The 20,256-nt window shown below is 38.8% G+C and overlaps 1 protein-coding gene across 1 annotated transcript in view; it reads left to right on the top strand.

Annotated features, from left to right (window-relative positions):
- The window catches only part of THSD7B (thrombospondin type 1 domain containing 7B), a 742,649-nt gene that overhangs the window by 699,151 nt on the left and 23,242 nt on the right, over positions 1-20,256 (top strand). The window contains exons 18-20 of the mRNA XM_047722487.1: positions 2,017-2,132; positions 4,232-4,349; positions 18,635-18,780. Coding sequence (XP_047578443.1) covers positions 2,017-2,132; positions 4,232-4,349; positions 18,635-18,780 — 380 coding nt within the window. The remainder of the gene's footprint in view (positions 1-2,016; positions 2,133-4,231; positions 4,350-18,634; positions 18,781-20,256) is intronic.

The raw sequence follows: 20,256 nt of genomic DNA, 5'->3' as shown, positions 1-20,256 counted from the left end.
ACCTGTCATTACCTGCATGAGCAGATATACAAAATACCACCAAATGTGGAGCCGTGTTAGGTGTCAGCACTGAATTCATTACTAACCACCAAACCACCACATGCCGGCAGAGGCAAAGCAGCAGCCTCTTGTGAAACCAGTTCCCCACTAAGGTCACACTGGCACGACTGAGATTTCCCACGTAGAAAAACTTTATAGGGAATTCTAGGGGCCCATTTGATTGTCCTTATTGGCAAAAGATGACTTAGTGTGTTTGTCCTTTTTCTTTAGCTAAAGGTGTTTCAGATGCTTGATTTGTGTAGTAATTTTTCAGAAATACAGTATAATTTGTTATACTGGAAGAACATGTCTTTAAAATACTGATTTTATGGGGTGCTTAGGGGGCTCAGTTAGTTAAGCAACCAACTCTTGGTTTTGACTCAGGTTGTGATCTTAGGGTGGTGAGATTGGCCCCTGCGTGGGACTCTGGGCTCAGCAGAGAAACTGCTTCTCTTCCTTTCCCTTTGCCCCTCTCCCATTTGCACACAAGCACTTGTGCCAGCTTGCACTCTCTTTCTCTCTCTCTCCTTCAAATAAAATAAAATACTGATTTTATTACACATGGGCTTACTATTCCTGTTAAACTCATAGATCACTTATCAAGCTTTGAAAATGTATTTTTAAAAAAGATTTTATTTATTTATTTGACAGAGAAATCACAAGTAGGCAGAGCAGCAGGCAAAGGGGGGGGGGAAGCAGGCTCCCCGCCAAGCAGAGATCCTGATGCGGGGCTCGATCTCAGGACCCTGAGATCATGACCTGAGCCAAAGGCAGAGGCTTAACCCACTGAGCCACCCAGGCACCTGAAAATGTATTTAAAGAGGTTCTCAATGTTTATCATCAAAGAGCATTCTTGGGCGCCTGGGTGGCTCAGTGGGTTAAGCCGCTGCCTTCGGCTCAGGTCATGATCTCAGGGTCCTGGGATCGAGTCCCTCGTCGGGCTCTCTGCTCAGCGGGGAGCCTGCTTCCCTCTCTCTCTCTCTCTCTCTCTCTCTCTGCCTGCCTTTCTGTCTGCTTGTGATCTCTGTCAAATAAATAAATAAAATCTTTAAAAAAAAAAAGCATTCTTTGTAACTATATCAAAGTAAGAGTTTTTTTTTTTGTTTTTGTTTTGTTTTGTTTTGTTTAAGAATCAGATTAATTGGGACACCTGGGTGCCTCAGTCAGTTAAGTGTTTGCCTTCAGCTCAGTTCATGATCCCATGGGATCAAACCCCACATGGGCTCCCTGCTCAGCAGGGAGTCTACTTCTCTCCCTGCCACTGCACCTGCTTGTGGGCTCTCTCTTTCTCTCCCTTTCCCTTTTCCCACCCCCTCTTTGACAAATAAATAAATCTTTTTTAAAAATAATCAGATTAATTATGGGATAATTCATTCAAACTCCATTATCTGATTTATAATGCAACTATTCAAATTTATAAAATCTTCCCTCATGAGAGAATAATTTGAAAAAAGTAGATTTTTTTGTAATAAGCATATAGTCCCAAGGTACCTCTCTTTCCTTTCTGAGGCACCTTAGTGCCACTGTACTGAAGTATGAAATGGTTTAAATGATTGGATTTATTCCTTGAAAATATTTTCAAGTTACATCAAGCAGTAGCATTGTTTCTGGGTTCCTTTTCTCTCAGTTTTCACCCACAAACTGAGGATTCCAAACTAGTTTTCCTTTACCATCCTAGTTAGTGTCTTTCCCATCCTCTTCAGTCAACAGGGACATAGTCTCTAGCAAACCATTCAGTTCTTTACTTTTAGAAAGCAAACTTAGGAAGGTAATACACTTTTATTTGGTTGCTTATTTGTTTTGCAATAAAAGAGTTGCAGGTGCTTTCTGAAGCCAGCTGCAAATGATTTTAGAGTTACACGTATATAGATATATATACACTGTCCTCCCTCACCAATGCAAATAATCAAAGGTTTGTTGTATTTTGCTCGCATGACCATAATTCTGAAATTCAGTGTGGTGATCCTCTATCTGTAGAGTGGAGCACATGCCAGCTGAGTGAAAATGCCACCTGTGGGCGAGGCGTCAGGACCCGCCTTCTGAGCTGTGTGCGCAGTGACGGCAAGCCAGTTGGTGTGGACCAGTGTGAGCAGGTAATGGGTCTATATTTGTATTTCACATTTGAGGCTTTGTGTTTCTGAGTATTAGGCTGCAACCTTGATGCTTAATATAAAAGACAACCTGATTCCTTCTTGAAGCTTCTTGAAGCTTCGATTCAGTGAGAGTAAGTGGGAACTGGTATGGGGCAGTTATACCTCCTTAGTTTGAACTTGGTCAAAAATGACTGGGAAAGGTCCTTTTGCCTTGAGGAGGACTCATTAAAAAATTATTGTTATTACTTTCAAGAACATATATAGATGTACTTGCTTAATAACAAACTATTCACATCCAGTGACTTGAGTGTTTAGATAGGACTCTGGATTAGGCTGGTAATTCATTTGCATATATGAATACTGTGCCTTGCATATAAGATGAACACTGACACGTGTTATTAGAATGTGCTGTTCATTTGTTTAGCAAATGATTGCTAGATGAGTAGCACAGTTTTATTTTTCTTCTCAACCTAAGTTAAAATGCCTCCCTGCCAAGTTCCAGTTAGTGGGTTCTGAATTTTTATAATGTTACGTTTCCTTTCTTTCCTATGATAAACTATGTAGAGCTTGGGCAAAAGCTGTAGTCAAACTTGTTCCAAAGAAGTTGCATTTTAAAATCTCTATGGGGACAGTTTAATAGAAATAAGGATGACCACGTTCTCTCATACTGGTAGAATCACCAACACAGTCTTTGGAATAATTTGAAATTACAAGGTCAGTTAACTCAGGCTTCCACAGAGGCTTCCTAAACAAACTGGCAAAATGAAAACTGGTCCCATTTCTCCTGACATAGGAGATTTTAATTCCACAAGTGGAATTAAAATCAAAACCAAACTTTTCTCCCCTATCCTGACTGAAGTATTCTCCTATTAAGTAGTATAAAAACAGCTCTCTAAACCAACAGGACAGCCATAGACAATAACCCAGAGACCAAGCCATCCAAAATTGGATATCCTATTTGGTGAAATTCTAAAACTGGTTAAGATAGGGCAGAGTTCTGTTCACAAGTGTCAGTGCTTGATTTTAACATTTCATTTAACCTGTTTCTCCAAAAGTTGTGTGCTTTAGGAAAAATACATCACCAATCTACAGCAATTCTGAATAAGTTAAAAATCTTACATTTGGTGTATGTAATCTTTTCTTTTGATACAAAGTAAAATATAAACTATTCAGTAATAGAAAAATCAGTTTCTCTGCTTTTCAAATACCATATGTTCCATAAATATTTAAAGAATATTAGTTAAAAGAAGTCCCAAATTATTAACCTATCTGGAATATCCATATATCTCAAATAGATTGAAGATCCTATGTAGTAATTTCTCTATTGCCTATGCAGCCTGTAATCATGTTAATCATCCATTTTAGCTTGGTGTGGACATTGCTAACATTTAACATGTGTTGAATGTCAGAATTTTCCTAAATAAGCACACAGCCTGTGATTTCTGTAGCAGGATTTTTCATTATCCTTTCTGTGTTTCTTAGATGACTTATTTTCCTTCATGAAGATCTCTTTTAGTTTGGCCATTAAAAATAATCTATTGATTTGCCTCCATGCTGGTTTAAGAAAGGACAAGAGGAAAATAAACTAGACCACCATTTTTTTTTCGTGATTTAGAGTATTAGGTTATGTTTTCAACCTAATATGTGTTAATGAGCACATTTGGGTTGTTAATTCTGTTTTTATTCTTATCTATTTATTTACTTTTAGCCTAGATAACTGTTAATTTTGTGCTCTCTTTGTACTCTTGGCCCATCCAGAAGTGCAAGGTACCTGAATTACAGCGAGGCTTCCTCCTGCTTCTGTGCTTGCTAAGCGAGGATGTGTCCTATAACTGTCTGCTTTCCCAGTACCCTAACTGCAGGTCTATTCTATAGCTGAGGATTTTTTTAAAAAGAAATTTGGGCCAACAAACTTCTATTCTGTGAAGTTAGGACAACCGTTTTCTAAAACTGCCACCAGTTTATATAAGAAAGATATATTTCCATACAAAGACATAGAAAGATTATTATCATAGAATAAAGTTTTTCCCATGAAAGGTGATTTGATAGAACAGTGATAGGATTTCTGCATTAAAATCATATTTTATTTCCATCTGCAGCGTAACTTGGAGAAGCCTCAGAGAATGAGCCTTCACTGCCTGGTGGAATGTGCAGTCAACTGTCAGCTCTCGGGGTGGACAGCATGGACCGAATGTTCAAAGACCTGTGGCCATGGAGGTATTTGGGTTCCCTCTGTTTGTCCCCGGTAAACACTTTGGATGATGATGATGATGATTTTAATTTTAGTTTTTCAAACTAGGCTCCATGCCCAGTGTGGAGCCAAATATGCGGCTTGAACCTCACAACCCTGAGATCAAGACCGGAGCTGAGATCAAGAGTCAGTTGCTTCACCAACTGAGCCAACTAGGGGCCCAACAGTTTGGTTTTTAAATAACTTTCTGGATGCCATAGCTTGACAAATGGGCATAAGGCATGTTGGCCAGTTGGTGGAGGCAGTGGGAGGCTGACCCAGAGGGGAGGACAGATAGAACTTGCTTTGTATCAGTCCTTTCTGTCAAGGTAGAGGTTGCAAACCTGACCTGGCCACCATGGCAGACACCAAAAGAGCTGGTAGCCCAGTGGGACTCTGTTTTTTCAAAAGGTCATAAATTCGAGGTACGTGGGTAGCTCAGTCAGTTAAGCATCCAAATCTTAAGTTTAGCTCAGGTCATGATCTCAGGGCTCTGTGCTGGGTCTGGAGCCTGCTTAAGATTCTCTCTGTCCCCCCTCTCTCCAGCTACCCCCTTCTTAAAAAAAAAAAAAAAAGTCATACACTCAACAAACAAAAAATACTGGCCTTCATAGTTTTTGGAATAAGTATGTCTTTTGTAAGTAATTTTGTGTCAGACAAATCCCCAAATCAGAATAGCTTAATATACCAGACTAGAGACTACTTTTCCACTCATATAAAAGGGTTGTTTGCACTTTAGAAAAGTCAGTCAAGAACACAGGTTGATGGAGGATCTACTGTAACATAACCAGTTGTCTCTGGAGGGTGCCTTCCAGTGGGCTCTATGCAGGGTTTGATGGGCCACTTTGGAGGTAGCATACATCCCTTCCATCCATATTATACAAAATTTAGTGCCATGTTCCAGCTCAGTGCAAGACGGTCAGGCAGCAAATGTAGTTTCTAGATGGCAAGTCACTTCTCACAAAGTGTTCCCTATGGAGGAAAAGGAGTATAAATCTGTAGTGAGCAGATAGAAACCATTACCACAAGCTTCTAGGACCTCAGTGGACAAATGATAGACAATAGCAAGGTAAGGCAACTGATACTCAGAAGCTAGGCAAATGGATATATAGGTAGCACTCCAGCACCAGACTAAAGTGAGGTCCAAGACCTTGTCCCTGGAAAAGAGCTCAAGAAAATAATTGGAAAGCACAGACCTGTGGTTTAGGGTAGGACTGTGGTTCTGAAAAAGATTCTAGCTTATTGCAAGGTAGATATCAGATATTTGGAGTAGGATCCTAGGGAAAAGTCTTGTTGTATAGTTAGGCACTAAGCAGAGGAGAAGGAAAGAATTGCAAGTTGCAGGAATCATGGAATCAAAATGGGAGGAAGATACAACAAGACCTGGATCTGATTGCCAAACAAAAATATTTGGGACAGATTTCTAGAAGTGACTGGACTACTGGCACTAGAATATAGGCTCATTTCTAAGCTACCTCCAAACAAGTCGCTGGAGTTACAGATAATTCTCTGCCTCAGTTGGGATTATCTGAGGAACTGGGGCAAGATGCAGCATGGAAAAGGGGCCCATGTGTGAACTCAGCTCTCAGATTTTGGAGAGGGCAGAGCTGAAAACAGTAGTCAGGATCTGTACTAGGAAAAATGTGGCTAAGGAAATGGAAAACTGTTTCTGCAAAGAGTATCATTCACAATGAAAATATGAGAATCACAAGTCCAGTGGTGACATGCCATTTCCTGTGCAATTGAGAGCTTGTAGAGAACCTCAGGAAAGCAAATGGAAAATTTGAAGATTTCAGTGATTGACTGTTCCTCACCCAAATATTCTGATTGGCAGCATGGTATAGTCTCCAGTTGGGCATCCACTTAAGCGTTAGGTTAATCTAGGTTCAAGTTGGAGATGTTTAGGGAAATTACTTAATCTGATTCTCAGCTTCTTTATCTATAAAATAGAATTCATGCATACTGGAGGTGTTTTTGGTTGGAGAATTAAATAATATGAAGTATATAAACACCTAGTACAGTAACTGACACATCATGGGTGTTTACATTGTATGTTAATTTCCATCTCCATCTTCGTAGCTCCCAATAGTGGAGAGGGTCATCAGAGACTCCCTAGGATCTTTTAAGGGTTATTCTATAGACTTGGGCACTCTGTCTCCCAACCTCATTTCTCATCCTTTTACCCCACTTAAAATCCACATATTATAGTCACAGCCTGAGTGTATTTTTATTTTTTTAAAGATTTTATTTATTCGACAGAGATCACAAGTAGGCAGAGAGGCAGGCAGAGAGAGAGGGAGAGGCAGGCTCCCCACTGAGCTGAGAGCCTGATGCGGGGCTCGATCCCAGGACCCTGGGACCATGACCTGAGCCAAAGGCAGAGGCTTTAACCCACTGAACCACCCAGGCACCCCCCAAGTTTATTTTTAAAATGCAAATCTGAATAGTTGTTTTCTTATGGACTTTTAAATCCATTAAACAAATACCCATGTGCCAGTTTTTGTTGAATGTGTTTGGGAGCAGCAGTGGGTGGAGGTACACACTTGCCTCTTCTCATGGAGTTTACAATGTAGTTAGACAGTAGACAATAAACCAGCAAAGACGTAATACTGTATGTTGATGAGTTCACTACAGACTCAAACAAATGAGAGGTGGTTTTCACATTAGTGATGTCTTTTGTCAGAACAACTAGTTGCTAAGGAGTCCAGCAGTGACTCACCCTGGGTATTCCACAGCTATAAACACAGTAGTCTCATCCTTATGGATTTCTGGGAGGGGTCTCTTTTACAGTGGTGAAGGGTAGCATGGAAAAGTAGAGAAAGGATGAAGTCCTGTACTGTAAACATGGTCCACCAGGACCTATGGGATCTCACCCATGCCTGCCTCTCTATGCCCATCACCCTCCCCTGACACATTGGCTCTCTCTGCTCTCATACAGTGTATTTCAGTCATCCTTGAGTGTGTGGAGCATCTTACCATCAACCCACTACTGCCTCCTACTACTCTTCTCATGCAAGAAGTGAATCAGTTGTTATGTCTGTATGTCTGAAGGGCCAAAGACCCTGTTTGGGTTCTTCATGGGTAAATTCTCCCCAGTCCCCTTGAGCATATGTGTACCTGACATATTGGAGGAATTTCAGTTAATATCTGTCATTGCCCCTGCAGTTCTTCATTATAGGGGAAGAACCCACATACTGGATCACAAGCCCAAAGGCAGCCAAAACTGCCAGTGGATGTTTTCCTCACCCTCGAACTAAATGCACACGTCTTAGGTACCATTACCTAAGAATGTGTTCAATGCAAAGGAGACAGATCTGTTTATTATTATTTTTGCCTGGCAGTCCTAATTCTGCCACTGTACCAAGTCAATGAAACATGACAGATCTCTGTGTTATACACTACCTTTAAAAATAAGACCCTTAATTTTAAGTTTAATATTCAAGTATTTAATTTTTCAAGCAGTTCTGTTGTGCTATGGACTCAGCAGCCTGTTTGTCTATTAGAAAGACAAAAACAAACAAAAAAACTTTCCCAAATCTGAATCCCACTATTGGAGAATTTTAGGTAATTAGAGTTTGAACTTAAATTCACCTTTTCTAAGCCTTAGAATAATAAACAAAGAGAAGCAATCAAAGATTTCCTAAGGAAGTTACTGTGTGAACTAGGGTACCAGTGGGACTGGGGAAGGAATGTTAACTACTTAGAGAAATCAAGTTACATAAAGCTCTTGGAAGTCGTCGAAATAGTATCCATTGGCATTCAATATAGCACTAGTTATAAATCACCTCTAGCTAGTTTCTAAGGGTCTATTAGGATATCTTCTTGGGAATCCTTTTTTGATCTTTAGATGTCTTGATCTCCTGAATTGTCAGATGTAATTATACATTTAAAAATACATTCCATAATCCTGATATCTGTCAGACCCTGCAGTGATCTAAGGGTGTGTGTATTCTGTGTTTCTTAATTCATTCAAAAAAGATTTATGAAGCTTATATCTATTATCCTGGCACCTAACAGTGTCTTCTTTCATTGTCAAAAGTGGCAATGTGAAAAATAAATTATATGGTGACCATGCTAGTTAGATGTCTGTTCTTGAAGGCAGGACTGTTGAAGTGTATTCATGTTTTACAAATATTCATTGGATGCTTTCTGAGTGTCAGGTGTTCTCGCAATAGCTGAGCCCACAACTGTAAGGAACGGAAAGGATCCCAGGCAAACAGAGTCCCCTGACGTCATACAGTGAATGTTCCAGTGGAAAATTAGTTGGGTGATGACAAAACAGATAGCAAATAAATGAAGATATAAACACAGAAATAAACGATATCCACAATGAAAGCAAAATAGATCATGTGATGGAGAATAAGGATATCAAGTAGTTTGCCAGGGAGTGAGGGATGGGGGAGGAAAGGCCACCAAAGAGGTGATATTTATGTCAACACTGAATGACAAGGTGCCACAGCTCTTACAACTGGTGTTTTCTTTAGGAGGCTGCTCTTACTCAATTCACAAGCATTTTTTGACTACCTGTTACATTGAAGCCTCTATGTCAGGACCTACAGACAAAAACCTAAAAATCAGTATTTTTGTAATTATATTTGTACCCAATTTCAATCTTAACAAATAAATTGAAGGGTACAAGGAAGAATAGAACACATGGGCCTAGAATTTGTAAGCACCCACCCTCAGGATTTTGCAAAGAGAGTCTTTGGTTACATTATATTCTACCCCACAGCCCCCAAACTTGTCCAGTTCCAGCCCTAATCTTAGAGCCCCACTCTTCTCTGATCATCACCCGCCCCCACCCCCACCACAGGCGGATAGTAACGTTTCCAAAATGAGAGAATTATGTATTTAGATCCAGCCTTAATCCTCATGCACAACCTAAAAGCAACAAGCAAACAGCAATAATCAAAAGCAAAAGTGTATGGCACAGATGAATGTGTTTCTTAAAAGAGACCAAACTCTGGAGCTGAAAGGGTTGGAAGCTATCATCGGAGAGCATCTGTACCTTGTCCCTTCTGAGACAGTGTGCCAGCAGCTGTCTTTTGTATGAGGCGCTTTCATTTTTCCAACTCTTGTGGCAATGGGGCAGAAACCATGAGAGGAGAGAGTTTATTTAGTCACATTAAAGTGGCGAGCAAGTTGCATGGGAGTCTGACTCCAGCACCTGCGGCTCTCCGCGGACTTCTCTATCAAAGGCAAAAAATTCACACAGTTGTTGCAGTTTATCAATTCACTGGCTGTCAGGTAAACGCTGGTGTGCTAGATGTCCCAGGTGCTCCCCCACGAGCCACACTTCCGCCATCAAATCCACAGAACTACCTTGATCTGGGGAGAGATTTTAAAATGAGTTCTTCCTTTATTTTCCAAGTGTCTGGATTGTCTCTTTAATGTACACCTGATGCTTGGCATATACTTTCTAATTGTGTTAAAGATTTCAAGGTCAGAACAGTTTGAATCCAATTTATTTCACGTCAGAGAGAGACTGATTCTAAGCTTCCACTAAGGAATCTTTTTAGATAGATTTCAAAGATCAAAGCTTGTAATAGAAGAGCTTAATATTTGGATTAGTCATGTTCTTTGTTGAATTTTCATCAGTTCAGTGGAATGTAGAACTCCCTAAATTTAGCATATCATGAATTATTCATAATTATTATTTGACTGATAACACTCTAAGAACGTTATTAATCTCAAACTGATTTTTTTCCTATTTCATATTTTTTAATTCAGTGTATATGAGTTTATGTTTTCTATATTATTTAAACAAGCCTGATTCCTTGTTTCCCAGATGGCATATAATTTTTCTGTCAACTCTGGCTTATAATGCAAAAATAATTTTGTATTAACTCCAAAGTACCACCCCTTTGTGATCTTTCTGGCTTTTTTTTTTTTCTTTTTAAGCAAAGATAAGCTGGTAGCCTTCAGTTTTAGTGTCTGTATAAAATGTGATCAGTGTGGTATCCTTGACCAGCAACAGTCCAATAGTTATAACAATTCAAACTTATTTGTTATATCAAGTAATTAGTTCCTATGACAAGAGAACAAGAGCTAAATTATAAAATGGCAGAATGGGGAATACAAAATACTGAACAAGAAATCAGAAGATCTGAGCTTTGAGCTAGCTTTTCCAATGGCAAGTTGTAGGTCTTTGAACTAGTCTTTGGAGAACTCACTTGCACTACTTCTTATCTGTAAACTGATGAAATGTTAGAATAATTACTGCTTAACATCTTTTGGTCAAAGGCACAATTGTTGGAGGCAGAAGTATTTTAGTAACTTTTTACAGTAGTACTATGAAGTATAGGCATAGGCAGAACTTCACAGGTGGGGTGATAAACAAGTAACCTGCTCAAGTCATGTAGTTTGTCAGTTATGGAGGAAAGATTGAAACCCATGTTCATGCATCTCCAAAGCCCCATTTGTTCCACTTGCCCCTTTGCATCTGAAACTGTAATTGTAAATGTTTGTGTTATGTCCATGGCCCTGTATATCACTGTATAAAAATTCTCATAATTTATAGGTATATTTAAAAATAAGTAGAGGAAATGGATCTCAGATTAGGACACAAAGGGCAGTAAGAGTTTTAAGAGGTCTCCCAGAATTTTAAGCCTCCTAAATGTACACTTCTTTCCTAATCAATAATGTTGCATATTATGGAGCACATCAATCGGAACTATAGGAAGCTACAGGAATCCACTATTACCTGGGAAAGGTGTGACTGGTGGACACAGTAGGAGCACGATGCCCAAAATCATTCTCTCTGCCCTTCTCCTTTTGCGTCATGTGGAGAGCTCCTTACTGGGGTATTTCTGCAGTATATAGGTTTTTATGGTTGTCCATCAAGTTTTATTAGCTTTTAATGGGACAGAAATCTGATTTTTGAGCGTAGACATGGAGATGAATGGCTAGAACACACTACAGAGAAGTTAGGAGCTCTTTATTTCTAAACCAAGTCAAAGGTGCCTAATCTTCTGTCCTTGAAAGATCTATCATGATCCGTGATACCGTGGTATGTCTCAATCTCTAAAACTGTGGTCTAATTTTTTTACTTAGCTGACCTGACTCCCAGATAGATGGTCAAGTCTTAGACTAGTCTGCTTTACTGTGAAAGCCTTATAGAATCTTTATCTTGCCTAACTTGAGTGTTCTCTTCTTGGATGAAAGGTATCGGATGACTGCAACAATTTTCAGATAGGCCAAAAAGTCCTTCTATAAGGGAAACCTTTGGACTGTAGCTCTGAATGCAGAACTTTTGCCATATCTTCCATCTCTAACAATGCCAACCATAGGCCAAAGATCAGTCTAGGTTTCAGATCAGGGCTAAAATTTTTCCCCACCCTGTTACATTAGAGTGTAACACTGATCCCAAATCCATGACCACCAGAGTGTATATTTAAAACAGTGTTTACACTTAAACTTGGATATAAAGTCTAGGCAGTATTTTTTTTTTTAAGTTGGTTTTCTTTCTTTCTTTCTTTTTTTTTTTTAAGTAAACACACCACATGTAGGGCTCAAACTCACAACCCTGAAATCAAAGGTCACATGCTCTACAACTGAGCCAGCCTGGTGCCTCCAAGAGATATTTGTTAAGAGTATAAAGAGCCTTATGAAATAAATTGAACATTTTAGACAATGTAACTTTCCACTGCTTTCAGAAATGTACTGAGAAGTACCCCAAAACAAACAAAGAGCTCTCAGAGTGGAAGAGGTTAGTACTATAGTTGTAAATATCTTTTACTAAAGGAAAATAAGAAATGTATGAATACAGGCAACCCATTTATTGCACAGGGTAGACCTAAGTACACATTTCAGACTTATCCAAGTGGTCTAATAATTACAGCACAGCATCTGATGCCTGACTTGGACCAGATTGAAAACCTTTGAGAAGCACAGGCTTTTGAAGTAAGATGGATCTTTGTTCCCACGTCACTAGCTGTGTGACTTTGCAAAAACATATTTAACTTCTCTGAGCTTCAGTTTATGAAACGAGAATATTAATGACTGTGTCTGAAGCAGAGTCTGAGATTGGGATTCTTGTTGAAGTGATTTATTTGAGGGTAGTGGGGACAGCAGGTACTCCCTGGGGAAGGGAGAGCCAAGCAAGCAGGATAAAGAAGGGAAAAAATCTAAGCTAGAATATACTGTATCACCTCTGTATCATAGCACATTGTATTCACTTAATTCAGTCCCTCCCTCCATAACACTAAATGCTTTTGTAATGACAAAAGGTATTATACAACAAATTGTCCTAACCAGAGACCTAGGTGATCAATATTGATTAATAGATTGACCTGATCAGCTATTAATGAGGTTTTTGTCAGCATCCCCTGGCTTCTTTTTCGTTTATTTTGTCATCTGCCATTATTTGTTGCTAACATTAAGTAGCAGGCACCAAAATCTTAAAGATAAATCCACAGGAGGAAATACTTAAAATGGAAACACCATATTAAATAACCGAATTTTTTGTTGAACATCAGAAAGGACCACCGTCAAGTTGAAGTTAGTGACATTGAGCCCCACCTTTCATGGTGTAAATTGGCCAATCCCTTGTAGATGTCGGCTGTGGAAGACCATTATGCATATGCTTTGAAAATTCAATTCCTATTCAAAAGAAATAATGCCCAGGTGGAAAGCAAACCAGTCGTAATATTCAAATGACATGCTATAAGCTCAAAGTGACTTCTTATACTACTGTTGTTATATTTCCATGTCTGCAGTGCATTGGAGTTTATGAGTATGTTTATCTAAATCCCTCAGATATTTTATTTAATGAACTATTTAAGATAAAGTAGGCATGTTCTTTATTGCTCATTATTCTCGTATTTCCTTTTCCACATTCCCCTACATACATACTTTGCATTGTTTGTCTGGTCATATTCAAACTGCCCAGAGCTATCAAAACCATAATTTTCAATTAACCCAATGACCATATGTCAGGGCCGCAGACGAATTATTGTTTAAAGCATGCTGCTATCAAGGTATATGGTGGCTGGCTCCTTGGACCTGAAAGTCTGGTCAGAGAACCATTGCATTGACTCCCATTTCCTTTTATGAATTTATACAGTGACAAATATTTATTTTGTGAGGTTTTTTACTGCTTACATTTTCCACAACCCCTTTGTCAGTGGAGCCCCAGAGTGAAATCTGAATACTTCAGTGGGCATGTGATCTGGTCCAATATCCTTTAAACCTATATGTAGGCACCAATATAGGCCTCTCTTCGGGTGTGTGTGGGGTGTGTGTACCTCACTGTCTTTTCTTCCTGGCATTCATACTGTGCAATTCTTTCTTCATCATTGCAAGTAATAATTGCTATTTTAACAGTAGGCCCAATATCACTGTTGCTCATAATGAGTTCCCAATGTTCCTCAAGGGAGGAGAGGAAAAGAGTCAGGGAATTGCTAGCAAACCTACGCTACTATAATTTGGGTCTTTATTAAATTGGAAACATATTTTGTAAGGGAGTGCTTTTCTCTCTTTTATAGCCTGAAGAGTAGATGAACAGAGTTGATTTTGGTTTTTACATTTCGGTACTGCTTGTTAAACATCTTATCTATAGCTGCTATTGAATTCAGTTCCAAATAGATTCCTAGTCCTCTGTCTTTTACTGAAAAACATAAACCCAAACAAGAGGAATCCAGAGAGCGTCCAAGAAAATGCCCCCATTTTCAGATTGGAAGCATTGGGATAGGCATGGTAGAAATCTTCACTCTTACTCTGAGGGCAGAAGGAATCCAAGCTATGGTGTAAGAGGTTTGGTGGGTTGGGACCAGGCAGACTCATTAGGGATTTCATAACTATATGCTTTTCATATCATAAGCCCAGCAGAACACAAGGAGAAGCAGTCAGTGCCAGTTCTAGAAATAGATATGAAATATCAGTTGTTAAAATAAATGGCTAAAAATAGAAGTTTTAACAACCAACTGCTGTATTTTAGATATACTATATGGTGGTTTATATATGGTATTTTTTAAATTTATATAACCAATGTGAGATGACACTAAGGAATCCTCATCATCTCAGTGCTTTTCACCTGAGTGAGTATAATTGTGAGTTCTGAAGGAAGGCAAAGGCTTTATAACATCAACATATTCACTAAGGAACTGGCCGTTTACGAAGCTATCCCCCAACCGACAACCTTTCTCCATTGACACATGTTCTGTCATTCCATCAGAATATTTGCTGATCAGTCTCTAGCTGCAAATAGAGTACATACCCAGAACAAAAGGATACAAAATGGAACCATTTGTACATCAAAGATTAAAGGGAGCTCGTGAGAAAGTTGATGAAAAGTGAGTCAAAGGCCAAAGAATGATGATCAAACTGCAAAAGTCAATCACGAAACAATGCATCTTTTATAGGATAATGATAAAATTACATAAGAAATATTAATGACTGATTTATAGTTTTTCCTAATAATGATCACATTGTAACAATTATCATCCACACAGTAGTTGATATTAGATCAAATAAACTCACCTGCATACGTTTTTAGTTCCAGAAAAAGTCCCATTTAGACTTTATTAAAAATAATTTAATTCCCATTTAAATAGACTGATTAAGTGGCATTTCTCTCCCATGAATTATCCTCAGATAGTAAGAACTTTCTGTATACTTTATTTTACGGAAGAGGAAACTCGTGTTCTGAGGAGTTAAGTACTTCCATGTAGTCCCATCACTTACGAGCTGTTAATCTGAGAGAACTGTTTCCAACTAGAGAATTTTGATGCCAAGTCCAGGTTTCTTTTCATCGTACATCAGCTATTTTAAACTTCTCTTTCCCTTACATTCTATATCACGTTGTAAGTGAATATCTTCAATTTGGCCACATTTTCCTCTGCTTTTCCCCTCACATGGAAATTCACTATCACCAAAACTATTTCTTTAGGCTCCTGATTTTAGGGATTCCTTTTAGAATAATCAGCGTTGAAAGATACTGCCTGGCTGGATATTCCAACCTCTCTGATGTTTGGAATCCTGGGCAATTTTAAACAACTACCTTTGGAGATGGTGGGCCTCCTTACTGATGCCATCTGTATTCCATGTAGCTAGATTTAATATTTACAACTGCAGGATTTGTGAAAGAATGATTAATTTGGGGAGTGCTTTCTCTGATAATTTATACAACCCAACTATCCCTGACACAAAGAAAAGCCCCCAGGGGGCTCAGTTGGTTAAGGGACTGACTTCAGATCAGGTCATGAATCTTAGGGTCCTGAAATCGAGCCCTGCCCCCTTGCTTATCGGGGAGCCTGCATTTCCTTCTGTCTGCCAATCCCCCTGCTTGGATGCACACACAAAAAAATCTCTGACAAATAAAACTAAAAAAAGAAAAAAAGGAAGAAACTTATATCAAGTACCCCATAGAAACCTTTTACACACTCATGCCTTCATTAGCAACATTTTGTCACTGAACTTTAATATTAGCCACTTAAACATAACAATACGCTTCAAAGTGTAGGATTGTTATAAGCTCCTTGGTTTTAAAAAAATGTGTTCTTGGTAGTAATTGGCATTGTTTGAAAATCTTATTTTTGTGTTAGGATGGCAAAAGGCAGAGAAATCCTATGGCTGGCTTTCAAGGAATGATTTTAAGACTTCCATTATTTCAAAAAGTAATAGCATCATTTTTTTTTTTCTGTTGAATACATTAGGTTCCCCCCAGCTCTATGTCCAGCAAAAGATATCTGTCACTTTAATAGAAATGACTAAAATAGTTGTAAAGTAATGGCCATCTACATGCCATCAATTCAAGCACAAACTTGAAATTATTTGGTTATAATGAAATAGAGCCTCTTTAGCTGTGATAAAGGCAATACTGCATTGTTATTATTCTTACAACAATGGATAGAATAGAATCCAATTATAATGACATTTAGGGTAATAGGTATTTAGGTCAAGAGGATAAACATAAAGAATATTATAAAACTGAAGAGTATTTAAGCAGGAATTAATGTAAAATCTTGAACCAAATGTATTCACCAAGCAGGGACAAGATTTCAAATGAATGATGTCCAACTGGTATGATTTGACTTGGGTGATGCTGGGGAGAACATAAAAAATGCATGGTCTTCATAGGAGCTCACACCCAGGAAGAATGGGTTGATTCTGTCGTTAACCAAACACATGTCATCACTGACTCAAATTTACCTTCATCCAAAGTTCCTTTTATGTTTCCCATTAAAGGACGTGGTAAGTAGTTATCCTTGCTCTCTCAATTTGGGACTAATACAGCAGCCTCTGGACCAAAACTTTGACTTGGAATCTTGTCTTGCACCTTACTCACTTCACTCATTTTTTTGACCTTAGACAAGTGAGTTAGAGTCTCCCTCATCCTCCTTATCCAAAGTATTGGAAGAATTTTCCTTTAGGGTTGTTATTATCCTTTAGCATTTAAGTATTTAGAACATTACCTTCATACTTGGTACTTGCTCAATAATTGATATATTATCATACATTTTCAGATACCAGATATTACATAGACAATGTATAAAAATATGAATTTAACAGATACTCAATTAGTGCTTAATACATGTGAAGCATCATGTTAAGGACAAAAGCTCGAACCTCAAGGATGAAGAATGGGGGTGACTGGAGCCTCCTAGGGGCACCTGGGTTTCTCAGTGAGTTAAGCATCTGACTCGTGATATTGGCTAAGGTCTCAATCACAGGGTGGTAAGTTCAAGCCCCACCTTGGGTTCCACACTGGGAGTGAAATCTAACTTAAACAAAAACAACTCCTAGTTTTCCCCATAGGTTTTCTCAGAATTAGTTTAGCACAAAATCTATAATCTTCTAGTAGCCAGGAAGAGGTCTAGTCTAGTGAAAGGTGAGTCACTCTTACTCATCCCTGAACTTGAGAACATCTGAGAATTATCTTGACCCAGGGCTTTCAAGGGAATTCTGTGTTGAACTCTCTCTCACTTTCCATTTCTCTTAACATAGAAATCTAGAATCTGTGACATCAGTTAAAAGACCCCACTTTAAATAGTTTTAATAGCACTGCCTCACCATATTCTCCCCCTAGCTCTGTTTGGACCACACTGGCCTTCTGTCAGTGCCACAAATGTGGTGTGCTCCTTTGCATCTCAGGGCTTCTTTGTGTGCCCTTTCTTCAGCAACGAGACACCTCCCGTACATCATGTCTGGCTGACTTCTTCAGGTTTCTGCTCAAAGGTCAGCTGCTCATGAAAATGTTCTGACTCCTTCCCAGACTGGGATTTACCCCCATAACATGCTGTCATGGAACTGTCTGTTTTTCTTTTTTATCACAAATACAATTAAATAGTTAACTTTATAACAACAGTGGAAGGACATCATATTCACAGACAATAGCAATGAAACTACTTGCACATAGTACCTCATCAACAAAGACAGATTAAGGACAGGAGTGAGTTGGGGAGAGAGCAAGAGAGAAACACAGACATTTAAATTCTGCCCACTGTTCCCCTTTAACAGGTTTAAGACCTGATGCTTACGAGTGGGCGTTAAATGACATGGGAGCCCTGCTTTTTCCTTGGCTATTCCTATTAACCAGTTGTCTTTTTTTTTTTTTTTTTAATGAATTGGAATACCAGTATTTGAACATATTTTTTCAAACATCCAGCCTCCTTCACACAAGCCAACAACTTCATTCATCTTGTGTTCACTGAAAAAACAATTTGGCTCTAAGCTGTAGGACAATTGTCCATATTGAATTAATTGAAAGATAGTCTGGAGACCTTGGGATGGCAACTTCCTAAGGAATTTTCTAGGATAATTTAGGTTGTGTGCAATTTTCACCCTACTTGCCAATTTAGAACCTACCAAGAAAGATACAACTCTATTTTTAATATTTTTAATTTTGGCCTAAAGTACATGGTCTATGAGGGGAGAAGCTAAATCTGGCAATTTCATCCCTGTATTTCTAGCACATAGCAAGATGCCTGGATCATACTGCAGCTTAATAAATATTTGTCAAATTAATTAGCACTCCCTCAGTGTTTACAGGATCAGTCTATTTGGGCAACAGTACAGAGTTTGGAGTTAGGAAGACTAAAGTAAAAGGCAGACAGAATTCCAAGACCTTAAGCATTATGGAAACCTTCCATAACCTGCATGTCTGTAGGAAACTAACTTAAAATGGCAGGAAAAACTGAGAGCCAGACATGACAAAATTTGGTGTATTTTCATGAAGAGTTGTGTATGTAAGACAACATTCTGTTTTTTTTTTTTAATTCTCTTACTAAGCCAGACTGTAAACAAAAAGCCAACACCTTCCTTATCATTTTAGGTCAAATGAGCCGGGCTCGATTCATCATTATGCCAACCCAAGGAGAAGGACGGCCATGCCCCACAGAGCTGACCCAGCAGAAAACCTGCCCAGTGACGCCTTGCTACAGCTGGGTCCTTGGCAAGTGGTCCGCATGTAAATTGGAGGTAGGTCACGTGATGGTAGTTAAAGAAATGCTTTTTAGTTGGTCTAAAGCATTTGTCTGGTCAGCCTGTGTGCGGATGGAATAGATTTCACAGCACTAGGGGCCTGGCACTATGTATTTTTATGCAATAGAACACACGCAAAATTACAACTGAATGACTTAACCTTATGCCGAGTGTCATTGCCAGAAAAATAGCCATTCATTAGGCATGGGTTCTCATGGGATCATGGGACTTTGTTTCTCTTAGGTGTTCTCTGGAATACAATGTTATGTTCTTGGCTAGTTGAAAATACCAAAGTATTATTTAATTAGGCAAAACCCTGATGCGATGGAAATGCACAGCTTGCCTTATTTCTTCAAGAGGCACTTTAAGGCTTAGACAAAATATTGCATATGGGCAGAAAACCAAAAGTGTATGAAAGTTATATTTTAACATTATTACACAAACCAAGGTTACTACATTTTCCTCAATGATTACTTTTTTATTGACCTGAAATATAAATGCCTAACATCATCATCATCATATATCACATACCCAGAGCTTTTGCTAGATCAGCAAAGATCCTCTCCTGCATTTTCTCTGTGGTTTCTTGTATAAGAAAAAGCACAATTGATTTTCTTTAGGTTTTTATTTTACCAGTTTATCCTTCAGTTCATATTCCAAAGCACATTTTAATTAGGTAACAATAATTGTGATTATGCGTTAAGAAATCTGCCGAGTATTCTCAGAGAGATGTTTAGTGTTCCTGTCAGGATGACATTGTCATGCAGCATTACTATCTTGCAGAAGTTAAATGCCCGTGTATTTTAATAAGTCCCAGAGGAACAGCAGTGTGTGGTACATTTGTTCAGTCTCCTTTTTACAGAAAATAAGATAACCATGCTCATTAATTCAATAGTAATCTAATGGCTTTAAATATGAATACTTTGTCTATGAGTTGAAAATCATCTTCTTTCCTAAATCTTGAGCAATTTCAAATGCCGCTTGGAATCCCAATAAGGAAATGGAAGGAATGTTTTTCCTTAGCACGGTGATAACTGTTGACAGAGTAGAGAAAATAAACTCAAAGAATTCAGGAACCCATTGCAGGGGAAGGGAGAAAAAAGTTAGGGGGGAGGGTGGGAAGGTGCAGGCCTGATAAACCCCTTACTCCAAGTCTTGCCAGGCATACAACTACTACTTCTACTTTACTTGTTCTTTTGTACCTTCCCTTTTTATCTTCTCAGGTGTCAGGAGCCCTTTCTTTCTTTCTTTCTTTCTTTCTTTCTTTCTTTTTTTTTTTTTAAGAGTTTTTATTTATTTGATAGAGAGAGATATAGCAAGACAGGGAACACAAGCAGCGGGAGTGGGACAGGGAGAAGCAGGCTCCCCACCAAGCAGGGAGCCCAGTGCAGGGTCGAGCCCAGGACCTTGGGATCATGACCTGAGCCAAAGGCAGATGTATTATACCACTGAGCCACCCAGGAGCCTTTCTTT

Source organism: Lutra lutra, chromosome 3, assembly GCF_902655055.1.
Source record: "Lutra lutra chromosome 3, mLutLut1.2, whole genome shotgun sequence".
NCBI classification, from domain to species: Eukaryota; Metazoa; Chordata; class Mammalia; order Carnivora; family Mustelidae; genus Lutra; species Lutra lutra.
Note: the sequence above shows the minus strand (reverse complement) of the source record. Positions and strands in the feature narration are given on the sequence as shown.